At 41.5% G+C, this 15,224-nt stretch overlaps 1 protein-coding gene across 2 annotated transcripts in view; it reads right to left on the bottom strand.

The window, feature by feature from the left end:
* Nucleotides 1–2,148: 2,148 nt before the first annotated feature.
* Nucleotides 2,149–15,224, bottom strand: part of LOC114873750 — a 100,637-nt gene continuing 87,561 nt past the window's right edge. For both annotated transcript variants that reach the window (XM_029182396.2, XM_029182395.2), the window contains exons 3-7: nt 11,733–12,210; nt 9,220–9,507; nt 8,830–8,980; nt 8,533–8,743; nt 2,149–8,461 (exon numbers count right to left, since the gene is read on the bottom strand). In XM_029182396.2, coding sequence (XP_029038229.2) covers nt 6,251–8,461; nt 8,533–8,743; nt 8,830–8,980; nt 9,220–9,507; nt 11,733–12,210 — 3,339 coding nt within the window. In that variant the 3' untranslated portion in view covers nt 2,149–6,250. The remainder of the gene's footprint in view (nt 8,462–8,532; nt 8,744–8,829; nt 8,981–9,219; nt 9,508–11,732; nt 12,211–15,224) is intronic.

Here is a 15,224-nt window from a genome sequence, read left to right as displayed (position 1 = left end):
TCCTTACATCCCTGAATGCCTTCCATCCCAGAATTCTTTACATTCCTGCAACCCTAAGTACCATATTTTTTTTTTTTTTTTTTTTTAACGTGGTGGAAATCTTCAGAAAGACACCTTCAGCCCCCCTGGGGAGGGGCCGGAGGTAGTGTGGGATTCTTACCCACTAAAACCACCACGGTGGCCTGCACTAGGGCGCTAGGGAGGGTGCCAAGACCCTCCGTCATGTGCCAAACTCCGCTGACATCAGGGGCCACACCCGATGCCGACACTCCACGGGCCGTGAGCCGTGGAGACCGGGGCCCCAGCCCCGAACCCCTACGAAATTCGTTTACATCTTGCATTCTTTTTATCCCTACATTCCTTTGATCCCTACATTCGTTTCATCTCTACTTTCGTTTCATCCCTACATTCCTTACATCTCTTCATCCCTTACATCCCCATATTCTTTTCATCCCTACATTCCTTACATCGCTTCATCCCTTACATCCCTACATTCTTTTCATCCCTACATTCTTTCCATCCCTTACATCCCTACATTCTTTTCATCCCTACATTCTTTCCATCCCTACCTTCTTTTCATCCCTATATTCCTTACATCTCTGCATCCCTTATAATAAATATATTATAAAGACTGCTTGGAGTAAAGGTAAGTAAAGGTAAGTAAAGGTAAGTTAGAATTTCGCGAAAATTTCGAAAAATAGCGCCCCCTAGCGGCAAAAATTTGAACTAAAACTTCGATGTCGATTCAGCGCCATCTGGTTTTGGAAAAAGGAACTAAAACAAGTCGAAATTTTGGCCATCTGGCGGCAAAAATGTGAACTAAAATTTCGATGTCGAATCAGCGCCATCTGGTTTTGGAAAAAGGAACTAAAACAGGTCGAAATTTTGGCCCTCTAGCGGCAAAAATGTGAACTAAAATTTCGATGTCGAATCAGCGCCATCTGGTTTTGGAAAAAGGAACTAAAACAAGTCGAAATTTTGGCCCTCTGGCGGCAAAAATGTGAACTAAAATTTCGATGTTGAATCAGCGCCCTCTGGTGGCAAACAAAGGAACTAAATTTGTATAAAATCGCATGCCTTATAGCCGCAAAAATTATATATATAAGTGATACAAGGATGTAAAGGATACAGGCATGTAAGGGATGCAGGGATGTAAGAGATGTTGGGATATAAAGAAGGCAGGAATGTGAGGAATGCAGAGATGTAAGGGATGTAGAGATGTGAGGAATGCAGGGATGTAAGGGATGAAGAGATGTAAGGAATGTAGGGATGTAAGGGATGAAGAGATGTAAGGAATGTCGGGATATAAGAGATAAAGAGATGTAAGGTATGTAGGGATATAGGGGATGAAGCGATGTAAGGAATGTAGGGATGAAAAGAATGTAGGGATGAGAAGAATGTGGAGATGAAAAGAATGTAGGGATGAAAAGAATGCAGAGATGTTAGGAATACTGAGAAGAAAGGGTTACGGGGATGTAAGGAATGCAGTGATATAAGGGTGCAGACGGAAGTAATAAAATCAACACGTTCGTTCGCTTCAGGTGTTTATTCAATAAGCTAAGAAGATAATTACAGCAAATTAAATGAACGCAGAAAATAAAATAAGTGTATATGTATGCCTTGATATGCACAGAGCGCCATCAGTAGTGCTTCGGGGTCCTAGACACCCCTGGATAGAAACAGGTGGGTATACACGGAGCGCTACCAGTGCTTCGGGGTCCCAGACACCCCAGAATGAAATCAGACCCGTACCTAGAAGGCACAACCAGTATAATAATTGTCCTCTAATTTATTTCCGGTGGTTATTTAACTTACCTTATTAATTTTTTTTTGCTTACTAAATAAGCTCACGAGACTATCCTTTACTCGAACCAGTTGCCATAAATATATGTTTTATAATATATTTATTATAAGGGTTACAGGGGTTGCAAGAAAACCTCTTGAAAGCAAAGAAATCTCTGATCTTGTTAGATCTGTAATCACTGACGCTTACATCGCCTTAAAATGCATTTTTAAATAAGCACGCTAATTATTTCCTTTTTGTTTAAAATTTACTTACCTAGAATGGTAGCGATCTTATAACCACGCGAATCTTTCGATATGTATCGCATTTTTACGCTTGCTCGAGTTCGAACAATAAGAAAATCGTTCATAGTAGATGTTTTATTTCCAATGTTAGGAACTGAAATGCCCATATAATAAAAAATATTTGTATCGTAATAATAATCATTATTATTATCATTATTATTATTATTATCATTATCATTAAATCGGGAAACGAAGGTTACGCTAAAAAGTCACTTCTATACGTACAAAAAATGAAGAGAAACTCGCACAAAGAAGAACAAAAGAAAAAATAAACGAACATAAACTTTTTCTTTCTTTCATCGAATATTAATCATTCTGTAATTACTTTTTTTTCTTACACAGTCGCGCATCCGTACACGTACACTCGTTCACACTCATTTCGTCCAATATACTTCGCTCTATTTTCGACGTCAAAATAAACAATTCACGGTAACAAAACAAAAAAAAAAGAAATTAAAACTTCCGTATTGGAATTTTGCACTTGCGATGGTTGCTTTCTTTCTTTTTTTCTTTTTTTTTTTGTTTCATTTCTCGCTGAAATTTTTTTACTACACATTATTAGAGTCTCTTCTAGTCGATAAAGGGCTCGTTTAAAAGCACATACAAACGACCATCGTTATCGTTCGATTTTCAAAGTCACTATCTAAGCAGTTTTATGGCACGTATTCTCGCACAAGCCCTTCACTTTGTTGTCTTCCACCCTTTTTTTTTTCGTTCGTCTTTGCCGCGTTTCGAAGAGAAAAAGAAACTCTTCCTTTTTCCCGCGATTTTCACACAACGAACCACGACGTTTACACGCATACGTTTTAAAATCAGAAGTCTTTTTTTCTTTTACGATTCATCAGACTTGGACGTGATGATCTACACCTTAAGATCGTAGTTCTTTCGTATCGTTCACGGTCTCCGCTGATTCCCGACGGTTTTTCTTTTGTCAACGAAAGTAAAAGCACAAAAATAAAACGGAAAAGCTTCGTTAGATATATTTTACAACATAGCACCATACGATCGATGGAATATTTGAAAAGAAAAGAAAAAGAAATTTTTCTGTAATCAATCATTTTTCTTCTTTCATATTGAAACGATCAAATTAACGCGTTGAAATGAATACAAATACTATTAATAATGATATGAATATCAATAATATTTCTAATTAAGAATGACGCAAATGCCTGGTATCAGCACCAAAAATTCAAATGAAAAATTAAATTAACTTGAAATTTTTGAACGCGCCGGGTGAGGAGCTCTTTATGAAAAACCGCGATCATAAGTTAGCAAACAACTCTACACTTCACACACACGTTCCTCTCCCTTTCTTTCTCTTCTTTTTCTTTCGTAAATGAACCTCCAAACATGAACAACTTATTTTTTTTGAAAGACATCGATATTAGAAATCTGATTTTACTAAGAACGATCCCAGCGAAGGATCTCCTCCCATCTTTCACACTCTTGTACACGTCTTAGGATTACGAATGCTTGAAACGTTATCTGACATTTTATTTTTGTGATTTTCCTGTTATCAGAGTATCCTAAAACGAACAAATTCTATGAATATGTCTACGCTTAACATCGATACACCCATCGGTGTTTCTTCTCTCACGTCATTTTTAGTTTTCTTATTTATTTCATACCAGAATCGTCGATGGCCAACGATGTTCGATCACTGTTTAGAAAAAGAAATCTTTTATTCGCAAGGGTTTTATTTATGGTGGTCACTTTGAATATCTTTGTAGTTTTATAACACTTCGCGTACCTCTTAGAATCATATAATTGTTACTAATAATATTTTTAATACGTTCAACAACAACAGAGATACTCAAGGTGATGACAAATGAAACACCCTCTATATTAGATGCAGATAGTTTAAAAAAAAAGAAACACTTGATTTTTTGAAAAATTAAACAGTGCAAAAATTATACTTGGATGTAAATGTCCCAATCTACCTAAGGAAGATTGAATGTACAAGGTGTCTTAGAAATATTGGTAGAAAATATCAAGTTTGCACCTCAAGAAACTTGACTCAGCAATGCGATCATCGTTGGCCATTCAAATAAGACAGCCTGTACACATTTCACTAAATCTTAAACGCTTTTCTTTATCGTAATGTTGAAAGATATAATGCAAGAGGAATTCGTAGTAAGGGTGTGTTGAGGGTGTGTGGGGGTGGATTTATCTAGCTTAACGAATACGTTGATTATATACATTATGTACAATGTGTCTCGTTGCTATTACACCGTTTTTTTTTTCTGCGTGCACTTATTTCGTTTAACAGCTGACTACTAAAGATCAGTGTGTACTTTTCTTGTAGTGGTGTATGTACGTGTTGGTACGATGAAAATGGTTTTTTGTTGATTGTTTTAACTAAACTTATTACAATAGAATTAGGGTTTTCGCGATCATTACTACGTAAGAATTGTGTGATCGTTATACAATAAACAATTATACGTTTTTACGATCCGTCGGCTAAAGATCTCGCATATACACATATACATATATATATTTTCTTTATTTATTTATTCTTTATGTATATATATATATTTTTATTTTAGTTATCACATCGCACGTTCGAAACGAAGGAATTCTGACCTACGACGGTGAAACGGATCAACTTCTCTCGTAGACTTTTTTTAAAAATTAAAAAACAAAGAAATATAAAAAAAAAATTATTATTTCGATTCGATTATTCCCTTGTATTCGACGTTGCGGCTATACGCGTAAGGTTCGTGAAGAACAAACGTAGAAAAAAAGTCGTATTTTTTCCTTTACGTATGAAAAAAAAGAAGTCAACTGTATTCTTCCCTTTTTTTCTTGATCGTTATCACAGTGCTTTAGTACGTTCATTGTTTTTTTTTATTCTCTCTAACAGCGTCGAATATCTCTCTTCGAAATGTATATAAAAAAAAAAAGAAAGAAAAGAACGAAAGTTACACGCGAAAAAAGTCGCTCGTTCGTTTCGACTTACGACGAAGCATCGTGTATTATTGTTACGTATAAAAAATTATCACCTAATTTATTGCATAATCACGGCAGCAGTAGCACGCAACGACAATCAGTGTACTTTTTCTTGTATGCACGGAGTTCGGTTCTGGGTGGGTGTCCTTTGAAGGGGATTATCCTGAACAATTTTCTTCTTTACCAAAATTCTCGAAAAGATTTGGTTTCCGAGTTATTAGTGAAAAAACATTGATCAATCACAGCGCGAATGGCACACGCCTTTGATCACTCGATGTTTTTCAATAATAATTCAAAAACTAAGACTCACAGAAAATTTTGATAAAGGAGAAAATTGTTCGGGATAATCTCGACCACCACCTCCTCAAATATGCCCATCCCTAACCCAACCCCCTGTATATAAACTGTGAATGAAATCGAAGAGAAATTGAATACTGAATGGATATCAATATTGTTGCAATAAACATTGACTTAGAATCAGCGGTGCATTAGTCGTGATCACATACTGCCGGGTCGACGATTTTTCACCCAGGAGGCTGACTAATTTCCATGGGCATGTCAATTAGCCGCAAGAATGATACAGTTGAACAAAATTTAGCGCCTGATGTCGATGATACATAACAGAGCACGTGCCTCTATTGCAGCTACTAGGAATGTGAAACAAAAAAAAAAAAAAAGAAAAAAAAGAACAAACACTGTCGCGATAGTATCAAAAAATAACACAAGAACAAAAAGAAACCTACGAAACTAGAAAAACAGCATAGGCGACAGCGTAGTCAGATATGCGCGTGTACGCTAATCGAATTTCATTGGAATTCGATTAACCCTTGGGTACCGCTCAAATGTTTCTTACACTCGTATCACAAAAAAAGACCTTTGAATTAAAATCAGCACACTCGGTATCGGGTGCTAGAGTAGCGAACGTGTTAATAGATTTCTGGTAGATTAAATGTTTGACCCGAACGGTGCGCAAGGATTAAAGATTCAAACCGAAAGATCCTTAAAACGATCACGTAAATACACGGAGGATCCACTCGTGTCGTTTCACCGATCCGTCTCGACGCAAGAACGAACAAGTCCTCGGAAAATACGAATTCGTAGCGAGGAAATCCGACGGATCTTATGTCTTTAGAAATTGTGTAATTAAACCACCGTTACTTGGCTAAAACGCAGAGGTGGACACCCTAAAACACGCATGAGATCGCACAATTGTCTATTTAGACGTCGGTACAGCCGGCTGATGCTGTCCCGTCATCCCCAGTCTTGGTTGCGAGGAAGCAAGTAGTTCTTTGTAGTACGCGCTGAACTCTGGCGGTAGAAAGGCGGAGGTAGCAGCCGTGGGCGGAATCGGCGGCGGCGGGAACAAACCGTTGTAGAAGGCGGAATAGTACATTGGGTCAAGAATCGGTAGGAACTTGCCGGGTGTGTTTGGCAGTTGGGGAACGTAGGCTGGATGATTGTTTTGCGGTACAGCAGGAACGAAACCCGACGGTATGCTTGGAACACTGTGCCGTCTGCCGGCATCCGATTGCCTGACATCCGGTTGCTGTTGCTGTGGTTGGTGCTGTTGCTGGTGTTGTTGTTGTTGTTGCTGCTGATTCATCAACGCCTTGTCGCCTTCGCTGATTCGACGCTGCTGATGATGCTGATGCTGGTACTGGTGCTGATGCTGATGATGCTCTCTACTACCGCTCATATCCGCGTTTTTTCTCCTGTCGATGGTGTTCTGCTGTTGCATCGTCGCCATCCTTGGATACGAATTGACGCAGTTCAAATGGTTCAGATTAGGTACGTTAGGTATAACGGGGTGACTCGGTTTCCTCGGCGTGTACGGTGAAACTGGCTCGCTCCTCGTCGTATACTTGCCGTTCGCGTGTTGCCTTCTCTGAGCGGGTACCACGTTGTTCCTAGACGGACTCGGTACCCGCATGTGCGACGTCGGCCCGTTCATATGACTATGTTTCTGTTTCGGACTGACGATCGTGATCTCCAGGTTGTTCGAAGCCATCGTTCGACCATCAAGCACGTTCTGGTAACCGGGGAAGGTACTTCGTTTCGAGTAGTCTGTTGGTTTCTCTTTGATCGCCGACGAGTTCCTCATCTCCAAGTTCAACGGATTAGGCCTCGGCACTACAGGTACTTTCACTATTTCTAGGCTCGGCCTCGGGAATACCGGCTTGTCGTTCGACCTCTGGGTCAGGTCGAGGACCCCGGTGTGCGTTGACTCGTGGTTCACGTGCATCTGTTGCAGCTGGAGTTGCAAACGCTGCAACGATGGACGATACTTTGGAGGGATGAGAATATCTTTCGGGTCACCGTAAACCATCTTTTCGTTGTGTGCGAATATCGACCTGGACTGTGTCACCCTGGGTGGAACGACGTCGTGGCTGAGGTGACTCGGCCACGCGAATCGACGAGGCACCGTCGACGACCTAGGTGGTGGTACGTTCGCGTTCGCGTACAATTGCAACAACGCCGAGTTGTTTGAAGTGCCGAGATTTATCACGCGACTGTTCACCGCGTTATTATTCTTGTTATTATTATTCGTCGTTACATTATTATTATTACTGTGATGAACAGGGGGCGGTTTGCTCTGCGTCTGTAATCGTGCTTGGTGATGAGAATGCTGATGCTCTTGGGGCGACGACAACATGTGCCCGATGTCCGGTGTCACGGTGACGGAAATCAATTTGGGAATGGAGTTAGGCGTGACTGGAAGCGGATAAGATATTGGCGGCTTTTCCTCGGACTTCATGGTCGCTGGAGCCGGAGGATTGCTTTGGATCACGCTCGGCCGCGTGTCCAAGTCAACGGCAGTGACTTCGAGACCACCCTCGCGAAGTATCTCGAGCTTGCGTTTCTTGAAACTGGGAATGATTATTTTGTCCCTACTAGTGTCGCTCTCCGTCTCGAGATCGATCACCTCTGGCGATCTAGGAGGCACTATCGCCTTCTCGGCGAATATAGACTTCTCACCGAATAACGGTATGTTCTCCTTACCCTGTGCCAGCAGGGTGGTTTGTTTAGAGTCTAATTTCAGTTCCTTCATATCCTTCTCGGGTGGCGGAGTCAAGGTAACGACCGTAGAGGCATTTGTCGCTACCGTGGTGACCGGTAGACCCGGTGGAGAACACGACGGTGGTACTTGTTGCGATATCAGAGGGCTGTTCAATTGCCTCTCTAGAACGCTCTGACCTCCGGTACCGTTCGTCGGCGTAGTGGAGGGTGTACTGTTCGGCGTCGAGATCGACGTGTTCGAGGAAGGTGGCGGGCTTGGCAGTTGGTTCGTTTGCTGGCTGGGCGACGACGTACTGTTCGCGATTATCGTGTTTAACGACTTCAATCGTTCTGGTTTCACTCGTACGCTACGTAACGACGACGTCTTGCTAGTTTCCGTCTTCGGTTTCTCACCCGGAAGGAAGGGCTGCAACAATGAAATTTATTTTTCACTTACATTCGATCGCCCGGTTAATTATCCCAACTCGCGATACTTACCGTTGCAGATATAATTGGTTGAAGAGGAGAAGTTACAGCGGGAAGGTTCGTTTCCATAGGCGGAGGCGTTTCCGGTGGATACGGTTCGCCCGGTTCTTGCTTCACCTCCTCGGACTCTTCGGACCCGCTGTTACTTTTCGCGCGTCTTACATGAGTCAATTTAACTTTTGCATCGTCGCCCTTTTGGTACCTCTCGTAAGGCAACAGTAACCTGTTCGCACAAAGTACACCGATCAAACCCAATTATCGAACATTATTTATTTACCTTAGCTACCCCTTTCGTAATCGAGTTCTTACCTTTCGTAATGCCGACGAGTGATTGTCGCGGCACTGGTGGATCCCGTGTTACCACCGATATCGTCGTAGACGGTCTTCCATAACCGGCCCGCGCTGACCGAGTCGTAACCACCCAACTGTTGCACCTTCGTGTAAAACAGGAAGAGGTCGACTGCAAAAGTAACATTATCATCGTTACTTGGACGCTTCTGTGTAGTCGTTCTAGCGATACGATTATCGTGAGAAGCGTGTCAGTCAAAAGGAAACACTGCTGTATGTCAGCTTCGAAGCAGTACCGATTGCGATCGTCGTTTAAATTTAATCAGATTCAAGCAAAGTGTTAAGAAAAGCGCGTCTACAGGTGGTGGCCAATTGGTTTGTAAAAAAAAAAAAAATGACTCAGATACTGACTCTGCCTGTAGCCCAGCAGTGGCATCGTTCCGACAGGCGTACCCCGCGAGTTCATGAAAGTCTGGACGTCCGTCAGGAACTTCTTCTCCTCCGCGCTTGTTTTCCGCTCGCTACGTCGAACAGCCGACGATGGTGGCCTACCAACGCCCTGCACCACCATGCTCGAATTCGTCGATGGTGCACTCTTCGAGGTAGACGCAACTGAGGCTTCGCTTTCGTTGCTCGACTCGCCAGGCGATGCGCTGCGCTTTTTACGCTTCCTCCTTGGTCGCCCTTTTAATTTCGGCGCTGAATATACGAATAAACGATCGCGAACGTTATTAGTAATTAATATTAATTAGTAATACGGGGAGGAAGGTGTAAAATTCAAGAGATATTTGCATTGGTAAATTAAAATCGTTCAACTTGTACAACGTCAATGGTTATGCGCAACTTATTAATTTAAATGGCTTTACAATGGCTTTCATACATAATTGCTACGTTCCATTTTCTCTCTTCGACGATTTTTATTTTACTCAAATTTTATTGTAACTTTTATCTGGTTGAAAAGCGATTTAGTTAACGAGTTCAAATAATCCTTGGGCAAACAGAGATAGAAAACGGTACAAAATGGTATAAAACATTCAAGTTTATAGTTTGCCATCGACGGTTACGAGAATTGTTTGTTTCAAGATCGTACCAAGAAACTAAACGATCCCCATTGGGATTAAATAACACGATAACTCGTGTCCCGCACGATTTCCGTTTCTGTTTAAAAGACCGGCATCACGATTGCATGTTCCCTCTTAATTCTCTCGTAATTGGACATAAAATAGTCAGTTTTATTATACATTTACTTATGTTTCAACCATTCGTTTGTTCCTTTGAATTGAAAAATGAAGTTTCGAGAGGAACTTACGAAATCTAATTAGTATTTAAATAATACATTCATTTATTAACATAATTATTTAATAATAAAATGTATCCTTCCATTATGTTATATTAACAAATAAATAGTGTAGGAGGCAGGCGTTAATAATGTTCACGGATATGTTAAATTCGAAACAGCTGATCGATGTTCGTGAACTCTCCTCCACCCATGCATGAGAGACAACAACGGTGTGATCGCGGAAATATTTACACGTATCGTTGCCAAATAGGCAACGTCAGCGTCTGCAAAAACGAGCAACGGGCGTAAAAATCTGTTTACCCTAATGAGTAAAATTAAAAAAAAAGAAACGTCGAGAATATTCGATTGTTACGACGATATAAGGACGCGGCCGCGACGCGTTAGGCAGATTTTGACGAAACCACGAAACGACGATCCGCTTATGATTACGACACGATCACGAACAGTGTGTATGTGTGTGTTATCTGAACTCTATCGTTTTTATCCCGTCTCGTTATCGTAGAAATTGCATTTTATACAATTTATGAAATTTCATCGACGATGAAAAAAAAAATAACCTTTGTAGAATGCAATATTTCACTAAATGCAATTGAAATGAAATCTCTGCATCAGTGAGAGAAAAGAAAAATAAATCATTGAATCTGTATCACGTTATGCACAATTCAAGTTCGCATACATTGTACACTTGTCCATGCGTGTTCCACGTGCACGTGTCACGTTTCACCAAAAAGAAATGAACCGATTTTTTTACAAAAAATATGAAAAATACTTTTGAACATTCGATAGCACTCACCTATATTGAAATATACCACTTTATTGTTTTTGATCTTCATCACTATTGTCATTACAAGCAATTAAAATCTGTACGATCACTGAGGCTAATTAAATCACAATCACGATAATTAATACTTCAATCACGTAATCAACGGTTTCCCTCTTACAGTATAGCAAAGAGAACGGATTTAAATGAAAATGCTGAGACGCAGGAGACTGATGGAAATTTAAAGGCGGAGGACATGCGTTCCTTTCGGATCACGACTGTATTCTGATACTGTTAAAAGCTGTCTCGCCGACAAAATAACGCACCACGTAATGTTCGCGTTCGAAAAAGCACGATCGTCAATGTCCTCAACCGTTTTCCGCACCGGCCAATCTAGATGCGCTATTGTTTCTATTTTATAGCCCTCATATTATTTAAATTGATTCTGTATAATTCTTGATAAGTGCAATAAAATATTTTTTTTGCCAAGAATTTTCTTTAAATTCAAATGAAATTCATAATTATATAATTCCTTTCCTGGATTATCCGTTATCAGCGTTAAAACACTTGCGACGATAAGGAGTTATGTAAATCAATACATTCTCTATTTAAAAAAAAGAGAGCAAATATTTTTTTAAATAGGAATCATATAAACTGACGTATAAATTTTCGGGGCTTCCCGGGAGTAGTGTTTCGAGAGACCTGAGAATATGTATTTTAGATAGATGTTACTTTCTTAATAGTTCTCTGATTAAAATCAAAGATGGTAAACCTGTCCTCTGAAAAACACCTACATATCTATATAAAAAACTTTATCCCCCATTCATTTACCAATGCAAAGTAGGAAGAGGTGCATCGACCTACCTAAATGATTGCAGAGGAGTTCGTGAGTTTCTAGATCCGGGTAGTCAAAGGTGTCCCTGCAGAAGAGCACCCTGGTGCCCGGGGTGGCGGTGAACCCGCCGAGGGCGGCTGCTACGGACGAGCAAAGCCAGGACGGTTCGGCACCTTCGAGCCTACGTAGAAGGGCTCGATATCGGCAATACCTCGGGTACGATAGCACGACCACTTTCGTTTGGGCACCGCATTCCGTCTTCCTCGTGTTATGGTTGCTCTCGAACTCCTTCTGTTGCTTCTCGACATCCGAGAAATCGATTCCAGGATCGGTGAGCACCTGGGGCTGAGGTATCTCGTACCTCAACGGGCTGTTCTCCGGAGAAGACGAGGGTGTCGGTGGATAAGACACCTCCCGACCCCACGACCATTCCAAGGTCGGTGATAACCAGGTAACCAGGTCGTGAACACGGACTACCACCTTCTCGGATATCGTCAGCACCTCGTCCTGAAATCAAAAAGAAAATAATTTTCTTAATAATAAATCTTCAGAGTCGCCCCATGTTTTATTCTTTGTTCAAATGAAAAAATATCTTTCCTTCCTAAACATCTTCTGTAAACTCGTCTCTTACGAATGCTATAAATATGTATTTCTTCCCTACATCTTTGAAAGTGGGACAGAAAGTTCTTTACGCGTGTTTCGTCGTACAACTTCGATACGCGGGCTTGTTTTCTTTATGGAAAAACTTTTTGGGCCACGTTGAAACAGTATGCTCGTACTAGACGGAATTACCGTTTGAATCAAAGTTCTCTAAATGGAACGCAAAGAACCGACGATAATTGAGTTTACCCATTTTGATAGAGTTCGAAAGTTTCACCCTTGCTCCTGCCAGGTAGAAACCTATTTTACCGTTCCGACTAATCTTGGAACAGTTGTTTTACCGACAGGTGGAGACACGTTTGCCTCGAAGCGGTGAAACAACCCCCCTAATAAATTCCAACCCGTTCCACCCTACATAGATCCGCTGGGAGGGTAGCAGCTAAAACACCTATGTATTCGTTATGTATACACATATAATCCAGCGAACGTAACTCGTGGTTTATGTTGTCCTCGAGTGCATCATTATCTACTCTGCTTCGACGATAATTTAATTGTCCGCTGGATGCTAGCGGCTACGTCATTTTCACCAAGTTTAACCCAACTCTTGGACCTCTGCTGATTCATGCGATTTAATTCCTCTATAGTATTCCACGTTGCCGCGACGATGCTTGAATAACTTGGGAATGCTAGAAAATAATATTCATACGGTGGGGGTGGAATTACAACGGCAATAAACAACTCTGCGAGCACAATAGACTGAAAAAATGATAGATGCAATTTGCCCTCTTCGTATATTCCTTCCAGATTGAGTAACACTCGTAATGACTCGCGTACCGACCGTCGAATCGCATAAAATTTATTGCGCGAATGTTCACCGCGAGGATATATCTCGTACGAGCGGTGCGAGCTAGCATAAATCACTGAAGAAAAGTGAATGCTAAATAAATTCTTCTGCTCGTCGTTCGTCTAGCTTTTTAATTGTGATATTTGATTTTTCAGAAAATTCTTTCAGAAGATATTGATATAGATTAAAATGAATTTTAGTAAGATAGAGTATAACGGCACCGAAATAGTAATCATATTTGCTCGCGTACAACGCCAAGTTTGCTGTTACATTTAATTAACGTCGCAAACTTGCCGGCGTAGTTGAACCGCAATTAGGTTATATAACTGCAAGATTCGTTAGCGTAGAATCGAATCGCGCGGAAAAGAATTGAGATTCAACGAGCAATTGTGAGGATGCACTTGAACCCGATGGCTCCGCGGGCAAATCCATTTACCAGCGGCGAGAAGAGCCTCGAGCCAAGCGATACGACCTGGCCAGGTTTTAACCCCTATATAGCTTTGCAATTGCCAGCTGACTTGGCTAACTGAAGTTGAACAGAGAATCACCGATGGAATTAATGATGTCTCTTTTGGCAACGCAAACAATGCACATGTCTCTATCCTTACTCTCTTTTGTACAAATGAAACGAAACGATTATTAACCCCTTTCCTACTTTATTTATCTTCCCATTCATTTATTTTAATCAAGCAAGAAGGTGGAAGGAGAAATTTGGATGATTTAGAATCTATTCTGAAAACTTTCAGCGGGCACAACTTGTTTTACCAAGCCTGTTCGAGAACACGTTGTTCCCATCGCTACTCGAGCACTTGGCCATGGATTCTCTCCCTTTCTGGCTCTCTCGGTCACGTACATTGCTGCTAGTTTCCTCTCATTGTCAGTCTCACAGAAGATCTTCCGTCTCTCTTTCATGTTACCGCATCCGTCCTATTTCCCCGTCTTCGTCGAGCTTCCGGTTCGCTCGGTAGGCTTGCCTCGCTCTTTTCCCCGTTCGCCAACCCCCTGAATCACGGCTCTGAAAACAAACCCTTCGTCTTAATCGCGGGGACACGCGAAAAACGATGAAGCAGAATAGTAACCGAGAGGAGGTATCGTGGCACAAAGAAGAATCTTCTGACGCGTATGCTTCTTTATTTTTTCCTTTAACCCCTTCTTCTTCTTTTTCTTCTTCTTTCTCTTCCTTTGTCCTGTTCGCCTTTTCACGTATTTATTGTCGTGATTTCCTAAGAGGGTCGCTGCATCTTGCATCGACTCCTTCTGTCCGTCTGATAACACGATTCTCTTGCTTCTTTCTCCCCGTGCATTGTTTTTAATTAAACCACCGTCAATTCTCGCGTCATTTTTAACATACCGGCATCCTCTGTTCGTTTGTTATCGGCCAGAGAATCGTAGCTGATTATTCGTGTATTACATTCGGCGGCGTTGTTTCGGCGGGGGTGGGAGAGCGAGTAAACTGCGAAAACTTTGTAATCACGTTAAAGCCGGTAGTGAAACTGATGGCGGCAGTTTCAGCTCGCAACTCGATTCTATTTAAATATTTAAATGCAGTTTTAAACTTGTCCGGGAACTTTCGCCGAAATTGGTAATCTCTTGCTTTTCAATCGTTCGGAGGTCGACGTGCTTAACCGAAATCCAATTAGAAGACCGTGAATTTTGGAAAACGGGCCGGCGATCGATCGAAGTCAGCTCCGAGTCGTAAGCCACTTTTGCATCATCGATGCCCCTCTGCTGTCCGATTGATCGCCGGCAATTGGAGCGATTCGATTAATTGTCCTCGTATTAAGCGGCAGACGTTTGTTTTCTGTCCGGGCTGTTAGCCAGCCCATCGGCCGACGGTGATTCGCGCCGTGAAAATGTTGTACAACCTCTTCTCGTATGCATAAGTAAATCTCGCTTGTCCACGGTCCATTTAAATTTTTAATGAAACCAACGCGGAAAGGCAGTCCAAGTTACGTTTTATTAATGGCTCAATGGATATTTCAATAAATCTCGCGGTGGAACGTTCAAACGCGCATATTTCAAACAACCCCTGAAACCCTGCCCGGACCTAACCCCTCGACAAAGTATGCACTTTGCA

This window comes from Osmia bicornis, chromosome 8 (assembly GCF_907164935.1).
Source record: "Osmia bicornis bicornis chromosome 8, iOsmBic2.1, whole genome shotgun sequence".
In the NCBI taxonomy this organism is placed as follows: domain Eukaryota; kingdom Metazoa; phylum Arthropoda; class Insecta; order Hymenoptera; family Megachilidae; genus Osmia; species Osmia bicornis.
The sequence above is the reverse complement of the archived record's forward strand: the minus strand, read 5'-3'. Positions and strand labels throughout refer to the sequence as shown.